General features: G+C 40.3%; 2 protein-coding genes across 4 annotated transcripts in view; one reads left to right on the top strand and one right to left on the bottom strand.

Moving 5' to 3' along the window:
• LOC127654662 (armadillo repeat-containing protein 8) overlaps positions 1-22,315 on the top strand; it is a 30,136-nt gene extending 7,821 nt beyond the window's left edge. Inside the window, exons 8-23 of one of the 3 annotated variants that reach the window (XR_007971958.1) lie at positions 3,963-4,038; positions 5,234-5,324; positions 5,406-5,466; positions 5,567-5,767; positions 5,886-5,981; positions 6,483-6,565; positions 9,228-9,309; positions 9,388-9,474; positions 9,664-9,756; positions 10,369-10,518; positions 11,909-12,004; positions 14,835-14,930; positions 15,101-15,173; positions 16,239-16,332; positions 16,444-19,534; positions 21,987-22,315. Coding sequence is in view for 2 of the 3 variants with exons in the window: in XM_052141915.1 (XP_051997875.1) it covers positions 3,963-4,038; positions 5,234-5,324; positions 5,406-5,466; positions 5,567-5,767; positions 5,886-5,981; positions 6,483-6,565; positions 9,228-9,309; positions 9,388-9,474; positions 9,664-9,756; positions 10,369-10,518; positions 11,909-12,004; positions 14,835-14,930; positions 15,101-15,173; positions 16,239-16,332; positions 16,444-16,477 (1,413 nt within the window). In the remaining variant the exon portion in view is untranslated. Of the gene's footprint in view, positions 1-3,962; positions 4,039-5,233; positions 5,325-5,405; positions 5,467-5,566; positions 5,768-5,885; positions 5,982-6,482; positions 6,566-9,227; positions 9,310-9,387; positions 9,475-9,663; positions 9,757-10,368; positions 10,519-11,908; positions 12,005-14,834; positions 14,931-15,100; positions 15,174-16,238; positions 16,333-16,443; positions 19,969-21,986 lie in introns of those variants that run through there. The other 2 variants (XM_052141915.1, XM_052141913.1) reach the window with 2 other exon arrangements.
• Positions 22,316-22,334: 19 nt separating this feature from the next.
• Positions 22,335-27,544, bottom strand: part of LOC127654656 (potassium voltage-gated channel subfamily H member 3-like) — a 147,905-nt gene continuing 142,695 nt past the window's right edge. Inside the window, 4 exon segments of the mRNA XM_052141908.1 lie at positions 22,335-22,607; positions 22,610-23,284; positions 25,840-25,892; positions 26,428-26,528. Of these exon segments, the coding sequence (XP_051997868.1) occupies positions 22,335-22,607; positions 22,610-23,284; positions 25,840-25,892; positions 26,428-26,528 (1,102 nt within the window).

Below are 27,544 nucleotides of genomic sequence, written 5' to 3'. Positions count from 1 at the left end.
ACAAATACAGCCAGAAATTGGAAAACTTCTTTTAAAGGGGTCATATCATTTTCATTGTATTTTTTTATAGTGCTGTCAGTCGATTACATTTTTTGTTTATTGTGATTAATTGCATAATGTTTGTAGTTAATTGCAATTATACGCAGATTTTGAAAGTATTGAAAATTTACTTGAAATATACTTCTTTACCTTTCAAAATGAATTTATTACTTTTTTATGTAGTAATATAATACTTTATTAACATTTTCCAAACAAAGCCTTCCACAGTAAAAGAAATGGAATGCACAATGTATCGGCCGCCGATATATTATTGGCCGATAACTGGGAAAATCTAAATGTTATTATCGTGCCATATTTTCGCCAATCATTTGTTACGGTTTGTTTGCTTACGGCTGAGATTCTCAGACTGCCTACGGCTCCTTACCTTCAGGCAGGAACTCAGACACTGCATGCACACACAACGTCTCTGTGTGTGAGTGAATGACAAGCTCATGTCGCTCTGTGAGGAATATCTCAATGTCTCTGCACCTTATGTTGTTTTGGGGCTGGTTTTAGTCATCTGCTGTAAGGACATGTTATTTCTCATATTCTGTTTGTTACACGAGACAATAAACAGAAACGTGGCAAAATCATGTACAGTATGAAATAATTCTCACAGTGTGACTCGAGACGGCTAAAACACTCGTTTGTGAGGGAATGTGCTTGTACGAGTTGAGACTTTTGTAGCGTTATGATTATTCGATATGTGTGTTGTTATGATTGTTGTGTTCACATTTCATAAGTTATACAGAGGAACTGTCACAGATGAGCGCTGTAACGAGTGTCTGTGAATGAGGAATGCAATAAGCACACACACACAACGCTGCATGTATACAGAGATTAGGGTTTGTGTTGTGTTGTTTATTGTTTGTTAAATACACGAGTATTACCGCTCATAAATGGGCACCGTACAATTGATTAGTCACTCACATCGGCATACATCTGTAATATAGGCACATTTCTGGTTCATCTGTCAAACCTTAAATAGCAGCAAATCCAAATTCCAAGCTTTTAAATGACACATATTTCTCAAATGAGAATCTTTTAATTAATTAGCTCTCAGTTCCAGCTTAAAGGATTGAAAATTAAAACTAAAAACGTCAGTTATCGGTATCGGCCACAATGGGCTGTGCATTATCGGTTCTCGTTATCGGTCCAGAAATTCCATACGGTATATCTCTAATAGAAATGCAGTAAAATTGCACCAACTAATCTGTCATATTCCTTCGCAAGAGATCATTTATCTAGGGCTCAGATTGAACTCCTTTAGGGGGAGCGCATAGGAATATTTTGCACCTGCATCTCCCTTTTTCCAACGGGGGAGTTCAGTTACTCTAAGGATGTGTCTCCGGCTGTTGGGCTTGATGGCCTCAACAGTGGCTGTGATTCCTCTGGGGTTATTGTGAATGAGGGAATTTCAGAACTGGACAGCGCCAATGTGCTCGGGCCGGCAGCGCATCTTCAGTCTCCGATTGATCATCTCTTAGAATGCAGGAACGCTCTCCGTTATTAGAGAGTCCCATCTTATCTCAGGACAGGGTGCATGTTAGGACTCATTTTAATGAGAAAAGTGGTGATGACGGACACTTCTCTCACAGGCTGGGGTGCTGTGTTTGAGGGCAGAACAGTGACAGTTGTTTGGACTTGCACTGGAGAAACGCACACAAACATTCTGGAGCTGTTAACAGTGTTTCTAGCTCTCAGACATTTTGTGAGTTTTCTCAGGAGTTGTCACGTGTTGATCAGAACAGACAACATGACTGTGATAGCCTATATATATCTGCAAGGTGTAATCTGCCCTTGCCAGCTTCACAGTTTGCCAGAGAAAAAGGTAGTATGGAGCAGCACAAACCTGTTGTCATTATGTGCAACGCATATTCTGGGCATAATGAACAGGGGAGTGGATTTGCTGTCCTGGGGGAATCCTCTATACAAAAAGCTTCACTGTCAAGCTGTGAGGCTGATATGGCAGAGATACGGACAGACAGCCGTAAATCTCTTTGCATCAAGCAAAGAGTGAGGGAGTTTGGTTATTCCCTGATTATACTATCTCTCTCAAGCAGATGGAGATTTTCTATCCCTGTCCTCTGATGCTGGCTCTCTGGGCCTGGCCCGTGAGAGGCTATATTTAAATAAAACCTGTTTGCCCCCCGAGAGTGATTGAAATGATCCAGAGCGCAAGAGCAGCTTTGACATGTTCGTTATATGATCTCAAGTGGGAAGTGTTTGAAAGATGGTGTGCAGACAGACATATCGTTCCATATTTGTGTTGGGTGACTGATGTATTTTGTTTTTTGCAAGACCTTTTGGATAAGGGCGGTCCAATTCTATTTGGCTGCTATATCAGCATGTCATGTGGGCATCAACCCTGGCACTTTGGGCCACCCACTTATTTGTCATTTTATGAAAGGCTCCGGAGGTTACACCCGTTTTTTAACTGTCTGTTGTCCTGAACGCGCTGTCTCAACCCTCTTTGAAGCTAGAGATCATTACGTTAAATCTGCTCTCTTTAAAGGCAGCTTTATTACTTGATCTCACAACTGCTACGTGAGTGAGGGAACTACATGCCCTATCAGTTTGTTACTCATGCATGTGGTTCACCCAGGGAGGTCTGAAGGTAATCTTAGACCAAACCTGGCAATTGTTCCTAAAGTGAGCAACTCTTCAGGCTCGTGCCAGTCGGTAGACTTGTTGGCCTTTCCCTGCTACATTTTCCTCCACAGAGGAACAGTGTTTACATTGTTTGTGCCCAGTACGAGCTCTGAGTGCTTATGTTGAAAAGACAAGAGCTCAATGGGAGAATAGTCAGCTTTTCATCAGACTCTCATTAGGGAAAACCTATTTCTATCCAGCACCTCTCTCATTGGGTGGTAGATGCGATTATGTTATAATAGCCCTCTGAACGGACAATGGGCTAACTCCACCAGGGGTATAGCCAAGTCTTGGGTGCTATTCAAGGGCATTTCAGTCCAAGAGATTTGGTCTTCCCGTCACACATTTCTAAGAATTTATAGACCGGATGTTACAGAGATTTTTGTGGCTTACTGTTCTTGAGGTGGGAGTGCAACATACTGTACAGTAAAGAGTGGTGGTGGTGGTGTAGTGGGCTAAAGCACATCACTGGTAATCAGAAGGTTGCTGGTTCGATCCCCACAGCCACCACCATTGTGTCCTTGAGTAAGACACTTAACTCCAGGTTGCTCCGGGGGATTGTCCCTGTAATAAGTGCACTGTAAGTCACTTTGGATAAAAGCGTCAGCCAAATGCATTTGTGTTTACATTTACATGTATGCATTTGTTTCAACAGTATGTTGGGAAGGGGGTGCATAAGCCATATACTTCTGTTTCTGAAATCATCTCCTTAATATCAGGAAGTGTGATTTAGTACATTTGTTAGGTTCTGTGTTTTCTCTGCATGTGGCATCTGTGTCGGCCAGTTTATCTACAATCCGGGAGTTGCCTATATCCCTTAGTGAGATATAGAACGAGTTAGAGAACTTAAGATTACTCGCGTAACCCCGGTTCTCTGATAGCATGCAGTGAGTTATCTCATATTAGTGCCCTTCTTGCAGTTCGCACGGAGAAGAGATATGCAGATAATGAGGCAGCAACAGGCAGCTGGGGTTTATATTAGGGAGGTGGGACTCATTAAGGGCTGCAGCGATTGGTCTGTCAATCATTACAGACGTTGAGTCACTGGATTTTTTGCAAGAGGCGTTCCCTTAGTGCGATACCTCACTGCATGTTACCAGCGAACCGGGTTTACATGAGTACGTTTTCATAGTACATTGTGCTCTTTAACTTCAAAATATCAAGTAAAAGTTGATTCCTTGTGTAACAAGCCTTTTGACTTTTTCACATCTTTACTTTTTCTCAGTCGTAATTATTAAAGTAATAATGTTTTGTGAATTCTCTCACTGTAGGTACGGATGCAGGCGTTGAAGTGTTTCTCAGTCTTGGCCTATGAGAATGTGCAGGTCTCCATGACGCTGGTGAATGGTGTGTTATTCTCTCATTTATCAACCTCACTTGCATTCACAAGAAATTCCTTCTCTGTTTTGTTCCTCAGCTTCTTGTGTATCAGTCAGTCTTCTCTTTTTACTCTCTCCCTCTAATCCCTACATCACCGTTTAGTCGAGTAACCGTATAGAGGGCAACAGTAGAGTTTTGGAAGTAAATAATCTCATTCGACTTACTTGGGTGACGGTAAAAGCTTGTGAAGAAGCCAAGTATATTTCACTGCTGAATTCAAGAAGCACTACACTCCCCACAATCCTGAATGGAGATTCACTAATCATGTCACTATTAAGCCCCAATCACACCACCAGTGGCATCGTGCGAGAAAGCAACACAATCCCATTTATTTTCGGTGAGCGCATAGCAACTTCCGGCAGCACAAGCTGCCATGTTCATTGGTGACATACACTCACCTAGAACTTTATTAGGAACACCTGTACACCTACTTATTCATTTGATTATCTAATCATGCATCATGCGGCAGCAATGCACTGCATAAAATCATGCAAATCTGGGTCAGGAGCTTCAGTTAATGTTCACATCAACCATCACAATAGGGAAAATTGGTGGCATGATTGTTGGTGCCAGACAGGCTGGTTTGACTGGTATAACTGCTGATCTCCTTGGATTTTCATGCACAACAGACACTATAGTCTCTAGAGTTTACTCAGAATGGTGCCAAAAACCAAAAACATCCAGTCAGCGGCAGTTCTGTGGACAGAAACACATTGTTGATGAAAAAGGTCAACGGAGAATGGCCAGACAGGTTTGAGCTGACAGAAAGGCTACAGTAACTCAGATAACCGCTCTGTACATTTGTAGTGTGCAGAATAGCATCTAAGAATGCAAACACATCGAACCTTGAGGCGAATGGGCTACGACAGCAGAAGACCATATTGGGAACTATTTTTAGGACCATACTGTTCCTAATAAAGTTCTAGGTGAGTGTAGATCGCCGTGGAGAGTGACAAGACAAAGTTGAGATAATGGCAACTTTATGCAAATGATGAGCGACATTTCCTAGCGAGCATTACAAGGCTTAACAATGAAACTGAAATTGTGGAAAGCAGGGTTGAGGTGAATTTTGAGTGGAGGCTTAGGTCATGTTTATGCTTCAAATCAAATGTCGCCATTTCGTGATTCATATCAAATGTGTGTGTGTGTATGTGTTCCGCAGTGCTTGTAGATGGAGAGCAGCTCTCTCAGGTTTTTGTCAGAATGATGCAGAGGGACAAACCCATCGAAATGCAGCTCACAGCTGCCAAATGGTGAGTGAATCTTATAGTCCAGGTTATCTGTGAAAATGTGTCGTTGCTCCAGCTCTTACCTTTTACCTCTTCCCATCCCAGTTTAACATACATGTGTCGAGCAGGAGCCATCAGGACAGATGACAGCTGTGTTGTACTAAAGGTGCCTCCAAATACATCTGCATTCATCTTGGAAAAGTCCCATTCTAGCACATAACTGTTGAAAATGTATATTAACTAGTTTAATCTGTGTATGTGGGCAGACTCTGCCGTGCCTGGTGCGGATGTGCAGTAAAGAACGGTTACTGGAGGAGCGGGTGGAGGGGGCTGAGACGCTGGCCTACCTGATGGAGCCCGACATAGAACTACAGCGGATTGCCAGCGTCACCGATCACCTTGTGTCAATGCTGGCCGACTACTTTAAATACCCGAGCTCCGTCAGCGCCATTACAGATATTAAGAGGGTGACTGGATACTTCACATGCACACACATTTACACAAAACAGTCTAGACCACTTTACACCTGTTTATCTGATTACATCTCGATTCAGTTTAACTGACTGTTACTCTGTCTTCCTGTAGTTGGACCATGACTTGAAACATGCACATGAGCTCAGACAGGCAGCGTTCAAACTCTACGCCTCGCTGGGCTCCAATGACGAGGACATCAGGAAGAAGGTGAGACACAGCGAGGCACACCTGACTTATTTTCTGGAAGAAGATTAAATTGATTAAGATTACAATACAGGTGATGCGAGAGACATTACGCAACCCACTAACGTAGTGGTTTTCAACCTTTTTGAGTCCAAACCCACCCCCACTCCACGCACATTGTTGAAGACAGTATTTGATGCACTCCCATGATCTGTCATTTTATTCATTGTAGGCCTACATCTTGTTTTTGTAGCTGTTTATAACATTTTGACCAGTGGTTCTCAATCAGGGGGCCCCAGCAAACTTCCAAGAGGGCCTCAAGATGACTTAAAATGCTGAAAACATTTAAAAATACAGAAGTACAACATACAAACAGAAATCATATTTCTAAATCTTAATTTAACAGCACCCTTCAATAACCTTGGAGTACATGGAGTTCTTGAGACTTCTTGAATTACAAAATGAATTGCGATTAATTATGCTCAGGATGTTGACATACAGTATGTGACCATTTTTCTACTACAGATCACCGAGACGGAGAACATGATGGACCGGATCGTTAGCGGCCTATCAGAATCCAGTATAAAAGTACGGTTAGCAGCAGTCAGGTATGAGACGCCTTGTCCATTTCAAACTTCTTTGTTGTCTGTTAAAAATTTGGAAAACCAACTGGGTTAAATTGGGTTGGATAAAAGTGCACCAGATATTCATGGTCGACCGATATGTGTTTTTTAATGGCTGATGCTGATAACGAGATCTAGAGAGCAGGATTGCCGATTGCTGATATACTGTAAATGCCAATATACAGTACGTAATGCAATTTAACAACAGCAAATGAGATACACAACATTTCTAAAGTGAAATGAACTTTCATTTTATGCAATATTTCCTCAAATTTGCACACACTTGAAAAGAAACCTTGAAAACTGATATTTTTGACTATGCATTGACAAATCTGTTGATGGATTTTGGAGCTGACACGAGAAGGTTAACACCTCTGTTTAAGTTCAGCTCAAATGTTAATGTTGATTACCACAAAAAAATATTTCAATTCGTCCCTCCTTTAAAAGAAGCAAAAAGCGAGGTTACATTGAGGCTCTTACAATAGAAGAGAATGGGGACAATTTTGGGTTTAAAGGCAGAAATGTGATGTATTATTTGAGCTGTAAAGTTGTTTAAATTGTGATTTATACAGTCGTTTTAGGGGTTGTTGACATTACATCATCATGGCAATGAAGTTTTATAATTGGCTATAACTTTCCACAGAAAAGGTTAGTAAGTGATTTTATCATACACTGCATGAAAAGAGCTGAAGAGACCAGTAGACTCATGGATAAACCTGGACATATTCCGAAATCTACTGGCCCGGAGTCTCAAATTCCATAGGCCTGTATATATCTGATTATATACCATTTTGGATGTATAGTGACTGACGATTCCTTCTGTGTTGTGGCCATTTGTTTCCTTGGTAAGCGATCCTCTTAAATGGTCTGTCAGGAGACTTTTTTCACACCTGAGTCACGTTTGCATTTCTCCCCTTCAAGATAAAATGGTCACCCCTGTTGCTCATTTATCTCAAACTGGATTGGCTGCCCTTAAACTTAACCTACCCTTAAATCTTGACAGCCATTGGGTCACTGCATACATTGGCTTTCATTTTATGTGTTACTATTTATTTAGCACATCCCTAAATCATGACAGCTCTTTGGCCGGGATCAATCATGAATGGTCAACAATGGAGGAGACCAGCGCTAGTTCTTACACTTTCACAAAGTCTTTCCTGTATGGACACACATTTTAAAGATTTCCCAGCTGAAATAACCAGCGTTTTGGGTGCTGGTCAGCCAGCATGGGATGTTCTTGTGCTGGTGTCTGCACCAGGCTTATAAACTCTCTTAACTAGCTTCATCTAAATGACCGTGCTGGTCAGGCAGCTTTACCAGCATAACCAGTCTTGATCAGCATGGGAATTGCATGCTGGTTGGTTGCAAAGAAAAGCTCTTTAACTCCACCGCATTATTTCTCATGAAAAAGATAAACGTTGCTGAACACATTGAGCTAACAGCATGTTGTTGTAGAGGTAACGTGGACGCACCCTCATCCAGACAGCTCTCTGGAGGTTTGGTTATTTATTCTGCTTTTAGTACTTTATTTATTTGTTTTATTAACTTCTTAATTTTGTTTTACTACTCTACTGTACAGTAAATCATTTTAATTGGACAGACTAAATTGTTTGCATTCAGTTTCTTTAGTACCTGTAATTTGAATATAAACTGTTATGTGATTTTTCTGCAATACAGGGTTGACATTTTCTTGTCCAAGTGATCATGGCTATTGCCCAAATGCTTTAGGCAGTTGTTATGAATGATACATTAGCTATTTAAATTAACTGTTATGTCAGTGGGAACAGTGTGCATGTGGAAAATGTTTTTTTCTGTAATGTCTGCCAAAAATGTAGAGTAAAATAAAATGTAGCTATTATTGAGTTAAATATCACCGCTGTTTGTTTAACAATTTATAATTTCAGGGTGTTTATTTTAGCATATTTGTCTGTACAGTAATGTAGTTCGCTGTCGCCTACAATACGCCAAACTTTCAGTAATTTGCCCTGAACCGTTATCTTGAAACACCTTTGACTTACGATTTACAGTCCTTAACATATAACAGGCCCTCGCAGCAGGACTGCCGTCAGTCATCACAACCAGCATCATTCCTATGTACATTTCTGTCAAACTTCACAGTTCCCTTTACTTGCCCGCTGAATTGAGGTATGGGGATTTTTGGGTCAGGTTTTCACTAATACATCTGACAAACTTGAAGTAAAGTGGGGGTTTACTATTCCCACATTTTTCCAGATTTGACTCTTTTCATGCAGTGACACTATAATCATGTTAACAAGCCTATTGTTTGTCTTGTGGCTATGCTTTTGAAATCATGAGTATTTTAACGTTTACAGGGTTGGCCCATTCACTTCCATTGTAAGTGCCTCACTGTAACCCAGATTTAGAAAAGAAATACATTTTTGTGGCAACCAATATTTTGCCACAAATGCTTTGATTGAACTTAACTTGTAATGAACACGGAATATTCCTTTAATTGGCCGAGCGAACACCGTTATTGGCCAATGCTGATTTAATTAATTGGTCCGGAATATATATATATCGGTCTATCACAACCAGCAGTTGATTACTGACAAAACTGAAAGGAAAAGATCAAAGAAAATTCGGTTTTGATTGCTCTTTTATTTGATTTCTTTCAAATCTTACGTAGATGTCTGCACAGTTTATCACGATCCGTACAGCAGCTAAGAACGAGTTTCCATGATCACGCAGTATGGAAGCCACTAATGAAGGTACGTTGTACAGACAATGTTGAGTTTAAACCGAACACTAATTGAACCCTAACTAAATCCACATTTGTTTTTGAGTAGTTACTACAGAACGCACCAGACGAGGTGCTGGTTATGGCCTCTTCAACACTATGCAACCTATTGCTGGAGTTTTCCCCCAGCAAGGAGGTAAAGCACAATTAAACACACTCTTTAGGGCTAAGCATTAATTAGTGGTGTTTGCTCTGGCTATTGCTTTTATTTAGTAAACTATTTGGATATTGTGTTACATAGAAACACTTTTTAATGCCCAGTCCCACTGGTCTTATAAAGTGAGTTTGTGTGCTCAGACTTATGTGTGTTTGTGTTTGTGTGCAGCCTATCTTAGAGTCGGGGGTCATCGAGTTACTATGCAGCCTCACACAAAGTGACAGTCCAGCACTGAGGGTCAATGGCATCTGGGCTCTCATGGTAAGAACTCTTCATTCTGCTTTTTCCACTTTTCCCGCACTGCAGGTGTCTGTCATAGTATTATTTGCTTCTGAAACGCGGTACATTTGCGTCATCAGAGTGAGTACCATCTTGAGTGCTTACGACAGCTGTTTACCACTTTATCTGTTTTCCAACAGAAAACGGGTCAAGTGTCTTCATCTGTTTTCGTCAGCCCATCTTACTAACAAGCATTCCATTTGCTCTGTCGAACAGAATAAACCTTGTCCACTCATCTGGAATGAGGATTTATCAGAAATGACGATTATGTGATGGTCAAACAAATTATACTTCATGAATAGTGGTTCATTTCTGCAAATTAGGCCAAATTGCTTTCATTCCAGTTGTAGAGTGCATGAAGCCCCAGACCCTTATTTTAAAGCAGACTTGGGTGCGATTCTTCGTGAGCACTTGAGTTTCGAAAAACGGCTTTCGTACCAAACAGCCATACAATTTCTGGTTTCAGATGGACACAAAAAGCTCCAATATGAAAACACTCTTAGTGCTGTGTGTACATCTCTGCTATAAGCTCATTTGTATGTAATCAGAAGCTGTCATGTGTGTGTGTGTGTGTGTGTGTGTGTGTTTGTGAAGAATATGGCCTTCCAGGCAGATCAGAAGGTGAAGGTGGAGATAGTTCGAGCTTTGGGAAAAGAACAGCTCTTCAGACTCCTTTCTGACCCTGATACTAATGTTCTCATGAAAACACTTGGGCTGCTACGAAACCTGCTCTCCACCAGACCAGTAAGACACACACACACACACATTTATGCAGTGCATTCAGTAAGTATTCAGAGCCCTTCATTTTGTTCACATTGTGTTATGTTGCTAAATTATGCTTTATGATTTGTTTCACATCAATCTACACTCCATACCACATAATGACATGGCAAAAAACAGATTTTTTTTTAACTTACCAAATATATTAAAAAGAAAAAACTGAAATATCACATTGACATAAGTATTCAGACCCTTAACTCTGTACTTAGTTGAAGCACCTTTGGGAGCGATTACAGCCTCAAGTCTTTTTGGGTATGATGCAACAAGCTTTGCACACCTGGATTTGGGGTTTTTCTGCCGTTCGTCTCTGCAGATGCTCTCAAGCTCTGTCAGGTTGGATGGGGACTGTTGGTGGACAGTAATTTTCAGGTCTCTCCAGAGATGTTCGATTGGGTTCAAGTCTGGGCTCTGGCTGGGCCACTCAAGGACATTCACAGAGTTGTCCCGAAGCCACTCTTGTGTTGTCTTGGCTGAGTGCTTGGGGTCGTTATCCTGTTGGAAGGGGAACCTTCGGCCCAGTCTGAGGTCCTAAGAGCTCTGGAACAGATTTTCTTTATGGATATCTCTTTATTTTGTTGTGTTCAGCTTTCCTTCAACATTGACTAGTCCCCCAGTTCCTGCTGGTGAAAAACACCCCGCAGATTGATGCTGCCACCACCATGCTTCACCGCTGGGATGGTATTGCACAGGTGATGAGTGGTGCCTGGTTTCCTCCAGACATGATGCTTGGAAATGAGGCCAAACAGTTCATTCTTCGTTTCATCAGACCAGAGAATCTTGTTTCTCACAGTCTGAGAGTCCTTTAGGGGCTTTTTTATGTGTCTTGCACTGAGGAGAGGCGTCCATCTGGCCACTCTGCCATAAATCCAGATCGGTGGAGAGTTGCAGTGATGGTCGTCCTTCTGCAAGTTTCTCTCATCTCCACACATGATCTCTGGAACTCAACCAGAGTGACCATCGGGTTCTTGGTCACCTCTCTTACAAAGGCCCTTCTCCCCCGATTACTCAGTTTGTCCAGGCGGACAGCTCTAAGAAGTGTCCTGGTTGTTCCAAACTTCTTCCATTTAAGAATTATGGAGGCCACTGTGCTCTTGGGAACCTTCAATGCAGCCGAATGAGAAATGGAGTGTAGATTGATGTAATTTAAAGCATTTTAGCATAAGGCATCATCATACAGTAACAAAATGTGAAAAAAATTAAGGGGTCTGAATACTTTCTGGATGCACTGTTTGCTCGCTCTGTTTAATACATTTTGTCTAGCGCATGTCCCTTCCAGAGCCTTTCAGAATCTAATAAGATTAACAGCTTTCTGTAACACACAACCACACTAATAGACTCTCTCGGTGTTTGGTAGCATATAGACCAGATCATGAGCTCACACGGCAAACAGATCATGCAAGCAGTCACCCTAATCCTAGAGGGAGAGCACAGCATAGAGGTCAAAGAACAGGTAAGACACACACACACACATCACTAGGGACTTTAGCAGATTAAGCCTTTCAATCTTGTCTTGCGTTGTATTGGTACACACACTACATGACTGACCACTGACTGGGTGTATTAACTACACGACCATTCGCCTCTGACTGAGGCCTTGTGTACATGGTATTAAGATGTGTTTTGGTGATCCTATCACAAGTGTACAAGTAAGACACATCACCATTACACCTGGTCACCTCTTTTGACCACTTGTGTTTGGATTTCGAGGGGAGAGTCTCTGATTTCTTGATGACATTCATCAGTCATTGTGTATTACTGAATGATAATAAAGCGCAAAAAATGTAACGAATTTGAAGCGATAAAGACTGGCACACAGTTTCTCTTTAAAACAATTATTTTAGTGCAGTAACTGAGCTTCTAATGTTCGTGCTTCTCAAACCTCTGGGGTCGACGGACATGCCGGCACGTCCTGCTGGATATTTTCGTCATTACAGCGGAAACAACTTAAAATACATTTTTGAAAAAAAGTCATTTTTGGGTATACAGATAAGTGTAAGACATCATTAGAGACTATAAAGGGTCTACTTTTATTTGTGTACAATCACAATAACAACAAAATATTGTGCATCTGTAAAATAAAGAAAATAAAAAGGGTGAGCTTTCAGCTGTCTCTGTGTTCACGAGCATATTTCTGAAACACGTCACAAAAATGAACTGAAACTCAGCGAATACTTATCACACAAACATGAAACATATGTCTAAAAAGCTTAAAATGTCTACTTTTAAATAAAATAATTCAAATTTAAAACAAATATTCTCCTGCAATGTAATCTGTATGAAACAAAGCGATGTACAGTTTCTCCTGGCTCAGCTAATTATCCCTAATGTGATCACACCCACAGGCAGAGCACGCTATTCATACGCTAATGTGCTGAAGCGATCAATGCACATGGTGAACGCCCCCCGACTGTGCCTTAAAAACAAAGTTCAGTCACTTTTTTGCACATTTGGAAGCTTGCACGATACACAGGCGAGGAAACCAATAAAATCAAATAAATGCAGACTTGGTGAGCAGAAGAGACTTCTTTAAACGGTAGTGTAGGGCTAAAATTAAGTAAAGTCTTTATGTAAAGAAAATGTATAGTCAGATTACTTCTTTTAACTTTAAACTTGATCATTAAGTCTCCTCACATTCATTCTCTTTCTGTCACATTCCTCAGTGATAGGCCGAGGGGAGGGTCTTTGTCTCCTCAGGTGTGAATTACATTCAATATTCATGATAGTTCACACCTCCTTGCATATGACCTTTCTAACACTAAAAGTGTCTTATGAAAGTTAAATTACTATATTCAAAAACTCTAGGCTACAAGATCCAGTTCTCAAAAGTCTTGTGGATGAATGTTTAGTATGTGTTATATGGCCTTATTTCAATGACTTAACATTTTAGTTTTTTCAAAAACCATGCATAAACGTTTGTATTTTTGAGAAAATAACATGTACATACATGTTGCTCACATATTATTGTAGCCCAGTTTGTGCTGAATACAGTGTTATCAGACATTAGCCATTAATATGTTTTTAAGCAACTGAAAAAAGCACAAATGTCAATGACTCTCCAGGGCCCAAAACACCCTGAGACCCCAGAGGGTTAAAATTACGATGACGAAATTAATTCAAAACCTTGTGCAGTTTATTCTTGATAACATGTCAGACTTTGCAAAGCTGAGAATAATAAAGACAGCGGGTAGGGAGATGTGAATGAGGTTTTCTTTTCTCATTATTTTTAGTCTCCTGCTTCCCAATACTCTCCTCATGCGCTCTCTCTGTATTTCATTTGCTGTGGCTCATTAACGGTCTCTCGCACGTCAGGACCGTGCGCACACCTGACGACAAGACGTCTAGATATTAAGCTGGTTTGATATCTGTCGTAGCGTCTGCGACTTGTCGGGCGTGTTGCAGATGTTTGCATTGGTCGTGAGATCTGAGACTTCTCAACACAGACAAGTCGCCGACTCCATCTCGGAGACCATCTCGAGTCGTGTAGTGTGCACTAGGTTTTAGACGGTGAGATGGCGTTGGGTCTTGGGTAAGACGATATATTATACTGTAAATATGTTTACAATATATTCCCAGGATGTTTCCTTCAAGGACTTTTCTGGGTTCAGTTCAAATGAACCTCTATCCTAAATAATTTTGACTTGTCTCTCAGTTTGTAAAAGCAAACAAAAACTGTGTTTACAGTAAAGCACTTACAATGGAAGTCAAAGGGTCGAAGCGTTTTAGAGCTTTTAAAGGCAGAAATTTGCAGCTTGTATTTTTGTTAAAGCGCTTATTAATTCTCCCATTCAGAAATAGGTGTAATTTTGAGCTGTAAAGTGGAATTGTCTGTTTAGCAGAGGGACTGCTGTCCTATGTGGAGACATTTCTAGTTTTGTGTTTGCATAATATTTAGTGAGAGAGATTTTTCTCCATTTAAACCGTATACCTTAGCATAGATCCCAGTAGTCTTATGTTAACACATATACTGTGCAAGTCTTGTCAAGTCAAGTTTTTCCCAATGCACGGCCTTTTCCCAAAGACTTCCAATGTAAATGTAATTTTTTTAATGTTTTTTAACAGGACTGGATCAAAACGTGTGTGGTAATTGTCATAATGCCACAAATGCTGCCGATAGAGCTTGTAATGAACCCTCAACATTCCTTTTTATTTGTGTTGTGCTTTTCACAATATACATAGTTTCAAAGCAGCTGCGCAGAAGGACATACTGTAATGTCTGGACTGTCTTAAGAGGATCACAATGGCAGTATTGATGATGATAATGGCTTTGGTCTCTTTTGTAGACTTTGTGCATATTGGCCAACATCGCTGATGGAAACACTGCCAAGGAACTCATTATGACCAATGATGATATGCTCCAAAAAATCAAATATTACATGGTAAAGTCTGTTTAATTTCATTTAGCTCTTGGTTTCTTATGAATGGACTTTTTTTCAATAAGTCTTTGTCACACTACCCTTTTCTGTTCTGTAACTTCTGCCATGGTCTCATTTCCCTGTTGTCTGTTCCATAGTTGCCCCCACTTTCATGACCTGCTGTTTTGTTTCAGGGTCACTCCAACGTGAAGCTGCAACTGGCCGCCACTTTCTGTATCTCCAACCTCATCTGGAATGAGGAGGACGGTGAGGAGCTCACGACACATGGGCTATGTGAAAGTGTAGAAGGGTTAGAGGATGTGTCTCTGGAATGGCGTATGGTTGGACTGTCGAAAATCTGGCGATGAGATTGTTGTGAACCGTCATTCTCATTGTCTTGCTAATAACAAGCCCCATCTGGCTCTCCTTTACAAGGCCTTTCTCAATGGTTTACTGATAAATGAGCTGGCTATGAGACCGTTGGTTTAATGTCAAATTTTGTATGTGTTGACTGTGTTAAATAATTTAAACTAATTGATTAAATTGGTTAAACTGAATGACATGATTAATTAAACTGCAAGGTAATTAAAGGAATATTCCTGGTTCAATACAAGTTGGGCTCAATCAACAGAATTTGTGGCGTAATATCGATTACCACAAAAATACATTTTGACTTGCCCCTCCTTTTCTTTAAAAGAAGCTTAAATTGGGGCACTTACAATGGAGGTGAATGGGGGCAATCCCTAAACATTAAATTACTCATAAGACATGAACAATATGCATGTTAACATGATTTTAGTGTGATCAAATCACTCAATAACCTTTTCTTTGTAAAGTTATAGCCAATTTTACAGCTTAATGGCCATGACAACATAATGTCAACTAACCCTAAACCATAAAATGAATGTAAAAATTCAGATTTAAGCAACTTTACAGCAACTTCCATTGTAAGTGCTTCACTGTCACGTCAATTTGAGATTTTTTAAAGAAAAGGAGACACAAGTCAAAACGTTTTTGGTAATCAACGTTATGCCACAAGTGCTGTCGCTTGAGCTTAACTTGTATTGAATATTCCTTAAAAATTAACATATTATTTATGCCATGTTTACAGCACTAATGCATCCACATGCATCTCCAAACTATTGTACTGCAATTTTCCTCCATTTGTCATTTAGAGGCTAGCTTACTATTTCCAAACCTTTTTTAAAGCATGATCAATTCTCCATTAAATTTGGGGTGAATCGTTTTTGTGCAATAAAGTGTTGTGAATATTTACCTACCTGAGGATAAAAGGATTGTCTGTATAGTTTCTCTTTCTCTGCGTCCCGCTAGGCTCACAAGAGAGACAAGACAAATTAAGGGAGATGGGCTTTGTTGATATCTTACACAAACTCACCCAGGCATCAGATCCTAACCTCTGTGACAGGTGATGCACAGACTCAGATTCATCTCTTGTTGCATCTGTTGTCTGATTGTTGCATACTAATAATGTGGCCCTCTCTCTCTCTGTCTCTCTCTCTCTCTCTCTCTCTCTCAGGGCAAAAACGGCGATGCAGCAGTATTTGGCATGACCTCGTTGGAAGGTGCGACTATGGCCTCACTAACAATCTCTAGGAGGATCGTGTCTCCTGTGGTTTTGTTTTAGATTTGGGTTTCATTTTGGCTCTTCCTTTTTGTTTTGTTGCACAAGACACCTTTAGTTGTGGAGACACCCCGAACAATTCCGCAAATCACAGATGCGGTTGACGGGCCGCAGCTTCATTTGGACTTCCAGCTACGTTGGCTTGATGTTTTCTGCTGAACACTTGGAATAATTTTTTTTGGTTTGTTTTTTGGACTTAATGTGAAGAAAAAAACGTCCTCAAAGTGTGTTGCAGCGCCACCTGGTGGTTTGGAGACTTTGCCACTTTGGGCTCACTTTGGAGAAAGCTGACAGACCTCTCAGCGCTTATCTTAAAGGAGCTTAGTCTCCTTATTTTGGTTTGCTGATTTACTATCGATGATATTATTATAACAATAATTATTAATATTTTAATTGGGACTTTGACACAAGGAAAGGTTAGTAAAAAGACTGCTTGCTTTTGTTCTTTTTTTGTGGATACATACCTCGTAAATATATATAAATATAAATATATAAATATATTTTTTGGATTTTTAATTTACCCTTTCATGTTTTTTCCCCCTTTTGAAATTTCCCTCTCTGTAATTTAGGCTGATGTGGGTATATATGTAGAGGCAGCATGTTGGGTCATAAGAACATTTCATAGAACCCATCCAACCCTAAATAGAAGTTGCCAGTTTGTGTGCACTTCCACTGTTTTTTGTTTCAGAATTTGAACTCTTGATCTTTGAAAATAAGAACCCCCACCCCATAACTCCCTCTTTTGATGCTCTAAAGTGAATGTTTCCACTCAAATATATGCAGGTCTCTGCCATGGAGCACCCCACTGATTTGAGTTGTTTTATCTTGGGTTGGGACGGAATAACTTGTCCAATCCAACTGGCTAGCACATGTGCTTCAGACACGTTGGGCCTTGGTGCTCATGTAGAAGACACCGATTTGAATCCTACTTGTGTCATGACTCCATTCCAAGACTCCTTTCTCTCTCCCAATATTTCCACATCTTATATCTCTGTCAATAAACATATCAAAACAGCCCAAAAATATAAATATAAAAATAAAGAGGAACTAATGACCGCTATAGTGCCCCTTGCGGCAACATTGAGAATGCAACGCACTTGCGGTGAGTTACATTTCAGAATGTAAACTAAAATAATATTTCGGGTGCAATGCAAGTTAAACTCAATCGACAGCATTTGTGGCATGATATTGATTACCACAAATATTTATTTCAACTTTTCCCTTCTTTTCTTAAAAAAAGAAAAGAAAAAGTCTGCATTCCAGTGAGGCACTTATAATGGAAGTGAGTGGGACCAATTGGTACGTTAAAATACTATTTCAAAATTATAGCCACAAGACATAAATAAAATGCATGTAAACCTGATTCTAGTGTGATCAATTTTACTTTTTGCCAATTTACAACTTCGTTGCCATGATGATGTAATGTCAACAATCCCTAAAATGATGATTTAAACAACTTTACAGATCAAGTAATACATGAAGAAGAACAGAAGAATTAATGTTTTATAAAATTCACATTTCTGCCTTTAAACCCTCCAAAAATTGGCCCATTCTCTTCCATTGGAAGTGCCTCAATGTAACCTCGTTTTTTGCTTCTTTTTTAAGAAATGGAGGGACGAGTATAAATTATTCCTGTGGTAGTCAACATTATGCTACAAATGCTGTCGATTGTGCTTAACATCCTTTAAGTTTGTGTGGTTTGAAGCGTTTGTGTTCATGCACTTGCATGTAGAGTATGTTTCAGGTTGCTTCAGTGTTGCGCTTGAACATTCATAACATCACAGAGTTGGTCTTCGGTTCACTGACCATACTTTCAGGCACAACAGCTGTGAATACAGTGATGAAAATAAGGTGGAACGTGTATTTCTTTAATTCATTTAAAGAGAACGAGGCAGTGGTAGTTGAAAAATGAGCACAGAAGTCTGTATTCTTATAAAACATCACCTTTTTGTTTTATTATCCTGGTAAGTGTCTCTCATAAAGCTCATTACAGTTAATAAAATACATCTGGACCCCATTTTCCCTGGGTCGTGCATCACCCCCCACCCAACCCAAATCCCTCCCGCATATATGCAGGCACATTCCTCATGCAAATTATTTGGACATGCAGACCCCAAAGACCCTACTATCCATATTCAGACCCCCTGACCTATGTTCTAGGTAAAGAAAATAGAAACCAAAGTATGCTATTGTGTTACAAACAATGTGCCCCTTCTCATGACCGCGCGCCCATGCCATGAGTCTGGAAGGACCTCAGCAAACCGATAAACCAAGATGATGTCATTCAGGTTCCAGGTGCTAGGCCAGCATCAAACATTAGAAAGAGGTGATGATGGATGCTTAATTTTGGCCACTCAGAAAACTGTCATTGGATACCAGAGATGCTAGGGTGACTGCACACCAGCTGCAAGAAATGTCTGCGAGGTTCCTCAGAGTTCTTATTAGGATTGCAGATCGATAAATACATATCATTAAATAAATAAACATTGAAATAAAAGTGCAGTGCTCTCTACTGTGATATAACCCACAGCTTTTGATAAGTATTGTGAATGCTGAAAAATGGGGAGCGCTCTAGGAATTTGTATACGTTTTATGAAAAGGCACGCAGGATGGCTGAAGAGGTGTGTATGTGTTTGTTTTTGTTCTATGCAATTGTCTTGGGCTTTTATAAGGTGGCTGCCCAACATATAGCATGCCAACCCACCCATCATATTCCCAACTGCCCACTAACTGCACATCACCACTGATGTTTTAATTCTGATAACTGTTCTGCATGTTATGATGGTTTGACCTTTTTGACCTTAGGATTGTTTGTTAAACTCCTATTAGTTGTGTTCTGTTAATTGTCTTGAGTTATGTCTTGTGTTTTCTTTGAAAGGGGGGAAGCGTAACCTGGACAACAAGATAATTTGTGAGGCTACTACATGCTAGAGCATTGATTCACACATGATTCTGTGCAGGGTCCAGAAGTAACACTCACCAAATGGTAAATAAAATATTTTTGGCCATAAATAAACAGTCAGATGATGATACGTGGTTTAAGTCACAATACAATAATGATTTTTTGACATAAGCGACTTTGCATCAAGACTATACAAAAACTGCCTTTGAATAACTTTTACCACAGTTGAAAATGTACCATCAGAAGTTTAGCCAGTTTTATTTTACTTTTGTAACTCCAGACCTTCATGTAAAATATCAGCAACAAAATCAAGATGAGTTTTGTAAAAGGTGTTAGTTTAATAAATATATTTATGGCAAATGATTAATTCTGGACCCCTAGTTTTATGCGTTCATGTACAGTTGTGCCCAAAAATATTGGCACCTTTGGTAAATATGAGCAAAGAAGGCTGTGAAAAATGTCTTTATTGTTTATCCTTTTGATCTTTCCAAAGAATAAAGTTCTGATGTGCAGAAAAAGGTTGTTGAGCTTCACAAAATGAGAAGTGGCTGTAAGAAAATAGCTAAAGCGTTGAAAATGCCCATTTCCACCATCAGGGCAATAATTAACAAGTTCCAATCAACTGGAGATGTTAAGAATCGTTCTGGAAGAGCACGTGTGTCTATATTGCCTCCATGCACAGTGAGGAGGATGGTATCACAGGATCACAGCTGGAGAATTAGTTAGAATGTAGAAATTGGTTGGGTCCAGACACTACTGGAACTTTGAATGGGACCGGGTTCTATGGTCAGATAAAAACAGAATAGAGGTTTTTGGCAGTAAACAACAGAGGTGTAGCCATATAGAAAAGTATGTCATGCCCACAGTTAAATCTGATGGTGGATCTTTAACGTTGTGGGCCTGTTTATATGCCAGAGGTCCTGGACATCTTGTCTGGATTCATGGCATCATGGACTCTATCATATACCAACAGATCCTAAATCTAAACCTGACAGTCTCTGCCAGAAAGCTTACAATGGGCCCTGGTTGGATCTTCCAGCAGGACAATGATCCCAAACAAACATCAAAATCAACACAAAAATGGTTCACTGACCGCAAAATCAAGGATCCCAGTCCCCTGACCTGAACCCCATAGAACACCAGTGGGGTGAACTGAAGAGAGTCCACCAGCGATTAGAATTAGAAGAATCTGGAGAGATTCTGTAGAAATGGTCTCAGATCCCTTACCATGTGTTCTCCAACCTCATTAGCATTAAAGGAGGAGACTCAGAGCTGTTATCTTGGCAAAGGGAGGTTCAAAAGTATTGAATGAAAGGGTGCCAATAATTGTGCCACACATATATTTATATTTTTTGTTTTATAAAACTTGTGTTGTGTTTGGAATTGTTTGATATCCATTAGAGGATAGATGTTTGTGAATGAAAGATCAAAAGGATAAACAATAAAGACATATTTTCACAACCTTCTTTGCTCATATTTAACAAGCTAAAAATCAGCTTGCTCTAAATCATTTGTGTTTTTACTATATATAATAAAAAATAAAAAAAAGTCACTAAATTGGCGAAATTGGATAATCCAGAAGATGACATGATGGCATTTCACAAGGTCCTACATCATCATTTTGACTCCTGGTTCTAGCCATTGTATGTGTAGACTGACCTTGGACAGTCTGGAGTAAACAAATCAAGTGTGGAGCGTTACGGATAATGTGGTGTGACAGCTTCATTAATATACCAGCCTGGAAATTCAAATATGAATTTGTTTCAGAAGATGTCTGATTCATCTAGTAAAAAGATGGTTTTGGAAATACAGACTCTGCATGAAACAAAAACCACCTGACAATTCTTGTTTTCTGGTGTGTACATGACCAATGCAAAGCCATGCACACTACTCCATGAATTCCCACTTTTGTTATGTGAAATTCTCAAAGCAAGGTTTTTAGACGAGTGGGATCCTTACTGTTCAGGTCGCCATGCACTGTGCTGATTACGGTGCCTGTGAAGGCCCTATAGATGATATACTTCTTAATGTTGTGCTCAGATAAGAGTGACTGGCTAGTATTAGGTTCTGAAGTGATGAGCAACAGTGGCTCTGTTCCAAACCTTAATGAGTTGCCTGGCTCTATGCTTTCCGGTGTCGCATTCTTTTTAACCTGAAATGTTGCGTAGAAATCGCGGCATTCCTGCTCGAGTCAATGAAAAAACAGCAAGACCCGGCGCAGCAGTCAAAGACATCCGTCTAGCGCAGGTTTACAGAGTAAAACAAAAGAAAAACAGTGCAGATGGACACAAAAACATGTTTAATGTGAACTAAGGTAGCATAAATTTTCTGATAGCCCATGATATGTATGATGCCTAAATGTTGTCTAGCTAGGCAGCTCACTAGAGTTTGGAACAGAAATGTAAGCCCAGCGTAGTTCTAGCGGGAAGACTAGCAGCTGTACATCATTGTACCATTAGCTGGGTAATTCTCAGCCAATCACATGTCAGCCATCACTTTATAAGTCTGCTCACAATCTATCACATTGCTGTTTCAGTGTGCTAACACGGCAACCTCCTCCACCCCACCCCCACCTGTTGAGTCCCGTCCTGCACGGGGGTAGGCTCCTCGCCCCTGCCTCCTATCTCTGGCAGGATATGACGGTTCCGAGTACAACTTCTTCGGACCGCCAGACGGGGCATACACCAAAGAAAGACATAACATTTCTGTTTTATATTCATCAAATAAATATCATCTTAAATATCACTCATGTCTACGAGTCTTCCTGATAGAACTACAATCTGTTATCCTGAAGGAACGGCATTCAGTTTGGTCCCTTATCTCAGGATGTGGGTGTGTTGGGGTCATTGCAGTCGGCCCATCTTTTCCTCAGTCTCTCAATCTCTCACAGTGGTGGTCCCCCTTCATCTATAAAGCTGATATGATCTGTGGAAGGCCTCCCTCCTGCTACCCACTCTTGCATCTCAAACTCTACCTGAGGAGGTCCAGTCCAAGGGTTCTGCTGGGGCCATGAAGTGCCCAAAGTGACCTGGCTTTCTGGCAGTGAGTCCAGGGAGCAGGGCAAGGGCAGGGAGGTGTGTGGGCAGGAGGGTGGCGTGCATGACCGTGGCTGGATCAGAGGAGCGGATGAGGAGGAGGAGGAGGAGGAGGAGGAGGAGGGGGAAAGGGGGTGATTCCCAGCCTGTGGTCGCCAGGAGAGTTATTGATTGAGGGAGGTGCCGAGTAATGAGAGGGTGGCTGAATTGGGTTGTCTTGTGAGGGGGATGGTGTTAGCAAACCTCTGCTGTGACTGGCAGGTCGGGAAAGGTGAGGCCCCTGGCAGGGAGCGCAGGAAGGAGACTGTGGTCGGAAAGAAGGGAGTGAGAAAGAAAAGGTGAGAGAGGGATGGGTGGCTTGCGGTGTCTGGTCCTGAGCTGCCACGTCATAGCTTTGGATAGACGGCCCTGGCCCCTCTGTTTTGGCTGCCACTGGAGTTATGTGGGTTAGCAGAGAAGGTCCTATTGTACAGTCTACCGGAGATACCCGAGCCTGTGCTTGGGGTCTCAGCGGTGGACTGGTGGGTATAAGACAGCTGGGGAAGGCAATGCCCCCAGTGTCAGCGCTTTCAAATAGGGAGCAAGTAGGCCTGAGCGGGAAGGACTGTGGAGCTGTTGGGGAAGGAACTGGTTGCATGGATATTGTTGGAGCACAGCTATTGCTGGGAGACGTTGGCATTGTTGGACTGAGGGCTGTCAAGAGGGGTTGCGATCCAATGATGAGCAAGGGCCGTAGGAGACGTGTCATTTCCTGTAGTTCTTTGCTCAGCTGAGACACTTGTTGGGAGAGACTAGTCATCTGGAAATAAGACCAAGAATATGCAAGTTATATTATATACTGGTTAGTTCTGGATCTAAAAGTGTTTTGATTGGATGAGCCATGTTTGAAGCTGCTGAGCTAATATACACTATGCACACCTGTGAACGCACAATTGAACTGTGTAATAATGCACAATAACATTGTGTCTTTACAGGTTAATGAACTATGACTGTACATTATCCATTAATTATTTACTGAACATTGGTGTCTCTTATCATAGTGCTTGTCAGGGACGTGCCCAAAGTCGAATTGTCTATTCGGAAAGGCACGAATAATGACTTCAAAATGAATAAAGTATTCTATCAAATAATAGAAAATATATTTTGTTTTACTGATTATGCAGCAAGCACAGGGATAGAGCAATATTTTTAATAAACATATCTAAAATGACAACGCAATGGTGAGTCTGTGAAGCCAATATGACTCAAGTATTTATTTATGAATGAAAATGTGCATAATGTGATTTCAAGTCTCGGTTTATTGTGCACTTAAGTACAGATACTATATATATATATATACACTCACCTAAAGGATTATTAGGAACACCTGTTCAATTTCTCATTAATGCAATTATCTAATCATCCAATCACATGGCAGTTGCTTCAATGCATTTAGGGGTGTGGTCCTGGTCAAGACAATCTCCTGAACTCCAAACTGAATGTCAGAATGGGAAAGAAAGGTGATTTAAGCCATTTTGAGCGTGGCATGGTTGTTGGTGCCAGACGGGCCGGTCTGAGTATTTCACAATCTGCTCAGTTACTGGGATTTTCACGCACAACCATTTCTAGGGTTTACAAAGAATGGTGTGAAAAGGAAAAACATCCAGTATGCGGCAGTCCTGTGGGCTGAAAATGCCTTGTTGATGCTAGAGGTCAGAGGAGAATGGGCCGACTGATTCAAGCTGATAGAAGAGCAACTTTGCCTGAAATAACCACTCGTTACAACCGAGGTATGCAGCAAAGCATTTGTGAAGCCACAACACGCACAACCTTGAGGCGGATGGGCTACAACAGCAGAAGACCCCACCGGGTACCACTCATCTCCACTACAAATAGGAAAAAGAGGCTACAATTTGCAAGAGCTCACCAAAATTGGACAGTTGAAGACTCTAAAAATGTTGCCTGGTCTGATGAGTCTCGATTTCTGTTGAGACATTCAGATGGTAGAGTCAGAATTTGGTGTAAACAGAATGAGAACATGGATCCATCATGCCTTGTTACCACTGTGCAGGCTGGTGGTGGTGGTGTAATGGTGTGGGGGATGTTTTCTTGGCACACTTTAGGCCCCTTAGTACCAATTGGGCATCGTTTAAATGCCACGGCCTACCTGAGCATTGTTTCTGATCATGTCCATCCCTTTATGGCCACCATGTACCCATCCTCTGATGGCTACTTCCAGCAGGATAATGCACCATGTCACAAAGCTCGAATCATTTCAAATTGGTGTCTTGAACATGACAATGAGTTCACTGTACTAAAATGGCCCCCACAGTCACCAGATCTCAACCCAATAGAGCATCTTTGGGATGTGGTGGAACGGGAGCTTCGTGCCCTGGATGTGCATCCCACAAATCTCCATCAACTGCAAGATGCTATCCTATCAATATGGGCCAACATTTCTAAAGAATGCTTTCAGCACCTTGTTGAATCAATGCCACGTAGAATTAAGGCAGTTCTGAAGGCGAAAGGGGGTCAAACACAGTATTAGTATGTGTTCCTAATAATCCTTTAGGTGAGTGTATATATATATATATATATTTGCCACTTTTATAAATGTCTATGTTTCTGGGAAAGAACAGGCACAGACTGTTGTGGTGCTGGGATATAATCGCAATGATTTTGGTTGGAGTGATACAAATGACTATTGCATAGGGTGATACAAAACTAATTCTCAAAATAATACACTCATAAGTCACTATTACTATAATATTTAACAGGGTTCAAAATATGAGTAAAGTTATTTAGTGCAGGATAAAGCGGTTATACTGTATACAGTATCTAGCTAAATAATACCTTTACTACTGTATATAGTATGTGCATATCAATGAAAATTATTCAATATTATTCTTCCTTATTCAGTAATAAAATATGGAAAACATGCATTTTTAACTTCTTGCATCACACGTTTTGAATCTACTTGTCTAGAATGTGTGTTTGGTTGAAACAATGGTGCCTCTGGATTTAAAAAAAATGACTTTTTGGTAATTTTAGAGCAAATATATAAAAATTGAGATAAATCGAATATGCAGAAAAATATCGAGATATAGCCAAATTTTTGTAGCCATTCTCACCAGCCGTACTGTTGTGGCGTTGAGATGTCATGCCATTGTTGTTCATTTCTAAATTAAACTGAATCTTTTTTATTATATTTTTAAGCTTTTTTTTTGCAACAGATCCAGATGTAGAGAGCTGCACACCCCTAGTGCTGTTCACAGCATCTCTTAACCATGGTAAAATGTAACGCACCGTCTCTAGTTGTGGCTTATTGCTGTTATGCGTGATCATTCGTTAAATATAATTGTGTGTGTCTCTCACCTCTTTACTCAGTTTGGTGATGCTCTGTTTGGTCTCCAGCTGTTCCTGGTTCACTGAACACAAACACACAAAACAGGAATGTTTTAATTTTCACAAATGTTCAGTTGGTTTTAGAGACTGTTAAACACACTTTGTGATGTAGAGAGGGAAGAGTGGATGTAGTGAAGATTATATAGGAAACATGAGTATAGGACGATATAAGACGACAAGCTCATGCAACATTAGTTGATTAAATAATTAATATTTCACAAAATTGCTCAGCGATTTCTCACAACTTGAAGCTCCAATCTAATTGGCTTGCGTTATACAGTTTACCTGGAGTGCACAAGAAACAAAACAAGATGTTCTACATTTCTTTCAGGGTTAAATCTGATTTCAAATGTACCTATCCTTAAATTTCACAGTAGAAAAACATCTTTATATTTCGGTCAGAACGCCCCCTTCAAACCATCTAAGAGGATGTTCATGTCCAGATGAATTGATAGTCAATAGTCTAACTATGCGAGACTATACCGTCCATTTTGGAAATCTAAAATCACAATATCGTCTCCCAGAAGCCACTTGCTGCTTGTAGATGTGTGTGTGTACCTGGAGAAGGGGACGGAGGGCCGCTCTGAGGTAGGCTGGCACCGAACTCAAACTTTTGTGTTGAGCAAGAACTGCTTTCTGTCTCTATGCCATCCACAAATCTACAGAGACATAAACATGATGCATTATGATGTGTATGTGTAGTTGATGAACAGCTGAGCGTTGGTGGGGATTTCAATTATTTAAACATTTGTGTGGTAAAATGGATGAAATGTGCACATCATAATATCAATAAAATATTGTACAGTTAAAAATGCCGGTAACACTTTACAATAATGTTCCATTTGTTAATATTACTTAACGTGAACTAACAATGAACAATTGCATTTTTAAAAACTAGCATTAATAAAGCTTAATCAATTCTGTAAAAGATATATTGCTCATTGTTAGTTCCTCCCTAATGCGTTAACGATGTTAACCTTATTGTAAAATGATCCAAAAAAGCTGTTTGAATGTCTAAGAGACAGGAACCTCTCTGCTCTTCAATGATTCCTTCACATTGTGCACACCAAAGTGCAGCTTTAGATAAGCCATGACTTCCTAGTGTGAAATTGAAGAGCCAATCACTGGAGCAAGCAGCAATTCCTCCCAGATTGGTTGTCATGGTAGCTGGATACTTCTTCTAAATTATGAATCAGGGAAGTTCATTTCAGAGCCAACAGGGGGCTGCCGTTTATTGCAGTTAGATGTGATGCAAGAGTGGCTGCATATACACTTAGCATTGTTCTCATTTAAGAAAAGCTGTTTCACATTACTAATCATATTATCATTATAACATTTGCAGTAAAATGTTAATTAAAAAATATGAATATTATCAGAACGTCATAAAAATAGTATTTGGTATGTTCATCTTTTGCTTTTGTTCATCATACACTCTGCTGGCATGCAGTCCACAGGTTTGTGAAGTTATCCTAATATGATTTGAGAACATTTCAAAGTCTAGAGCATCTTTTGTGCTTCGATGGAAGCAGGAAATCTTATGTTTTGTACAGAGGCGTTAACATGGTCACTGTCAAAATGTTCTTATTTGATTGGTGACCAAGAAATGGTGCAAAATCAAAAATGCTTCTTATTGTTTTTCATGTCATATGATGTTTCTAAGTTTAAAAAGCCTAAA

This window comes from Xyrauchen texanus, chromosome 14 (genome assembly GCF_025860055.1).
Source record: "Xyrauchen texanus isolate HMW12.3.18 chromosome 14, RBS_HiC_50CHRs, whole genome shotgun sequence".
In the NCBI taxonomy this organism is placed as follows: Eukaryota; Metazoa; Chordata; class Actinopteri; order Cypriniformes; family Catostomidae; genus Xyrauchen; species Xyrauchen texanus.
Note: the sequence above shows the minus strand (reverse complement) of the source record. Positions and strands in the feature narration are given on the sequence as shown.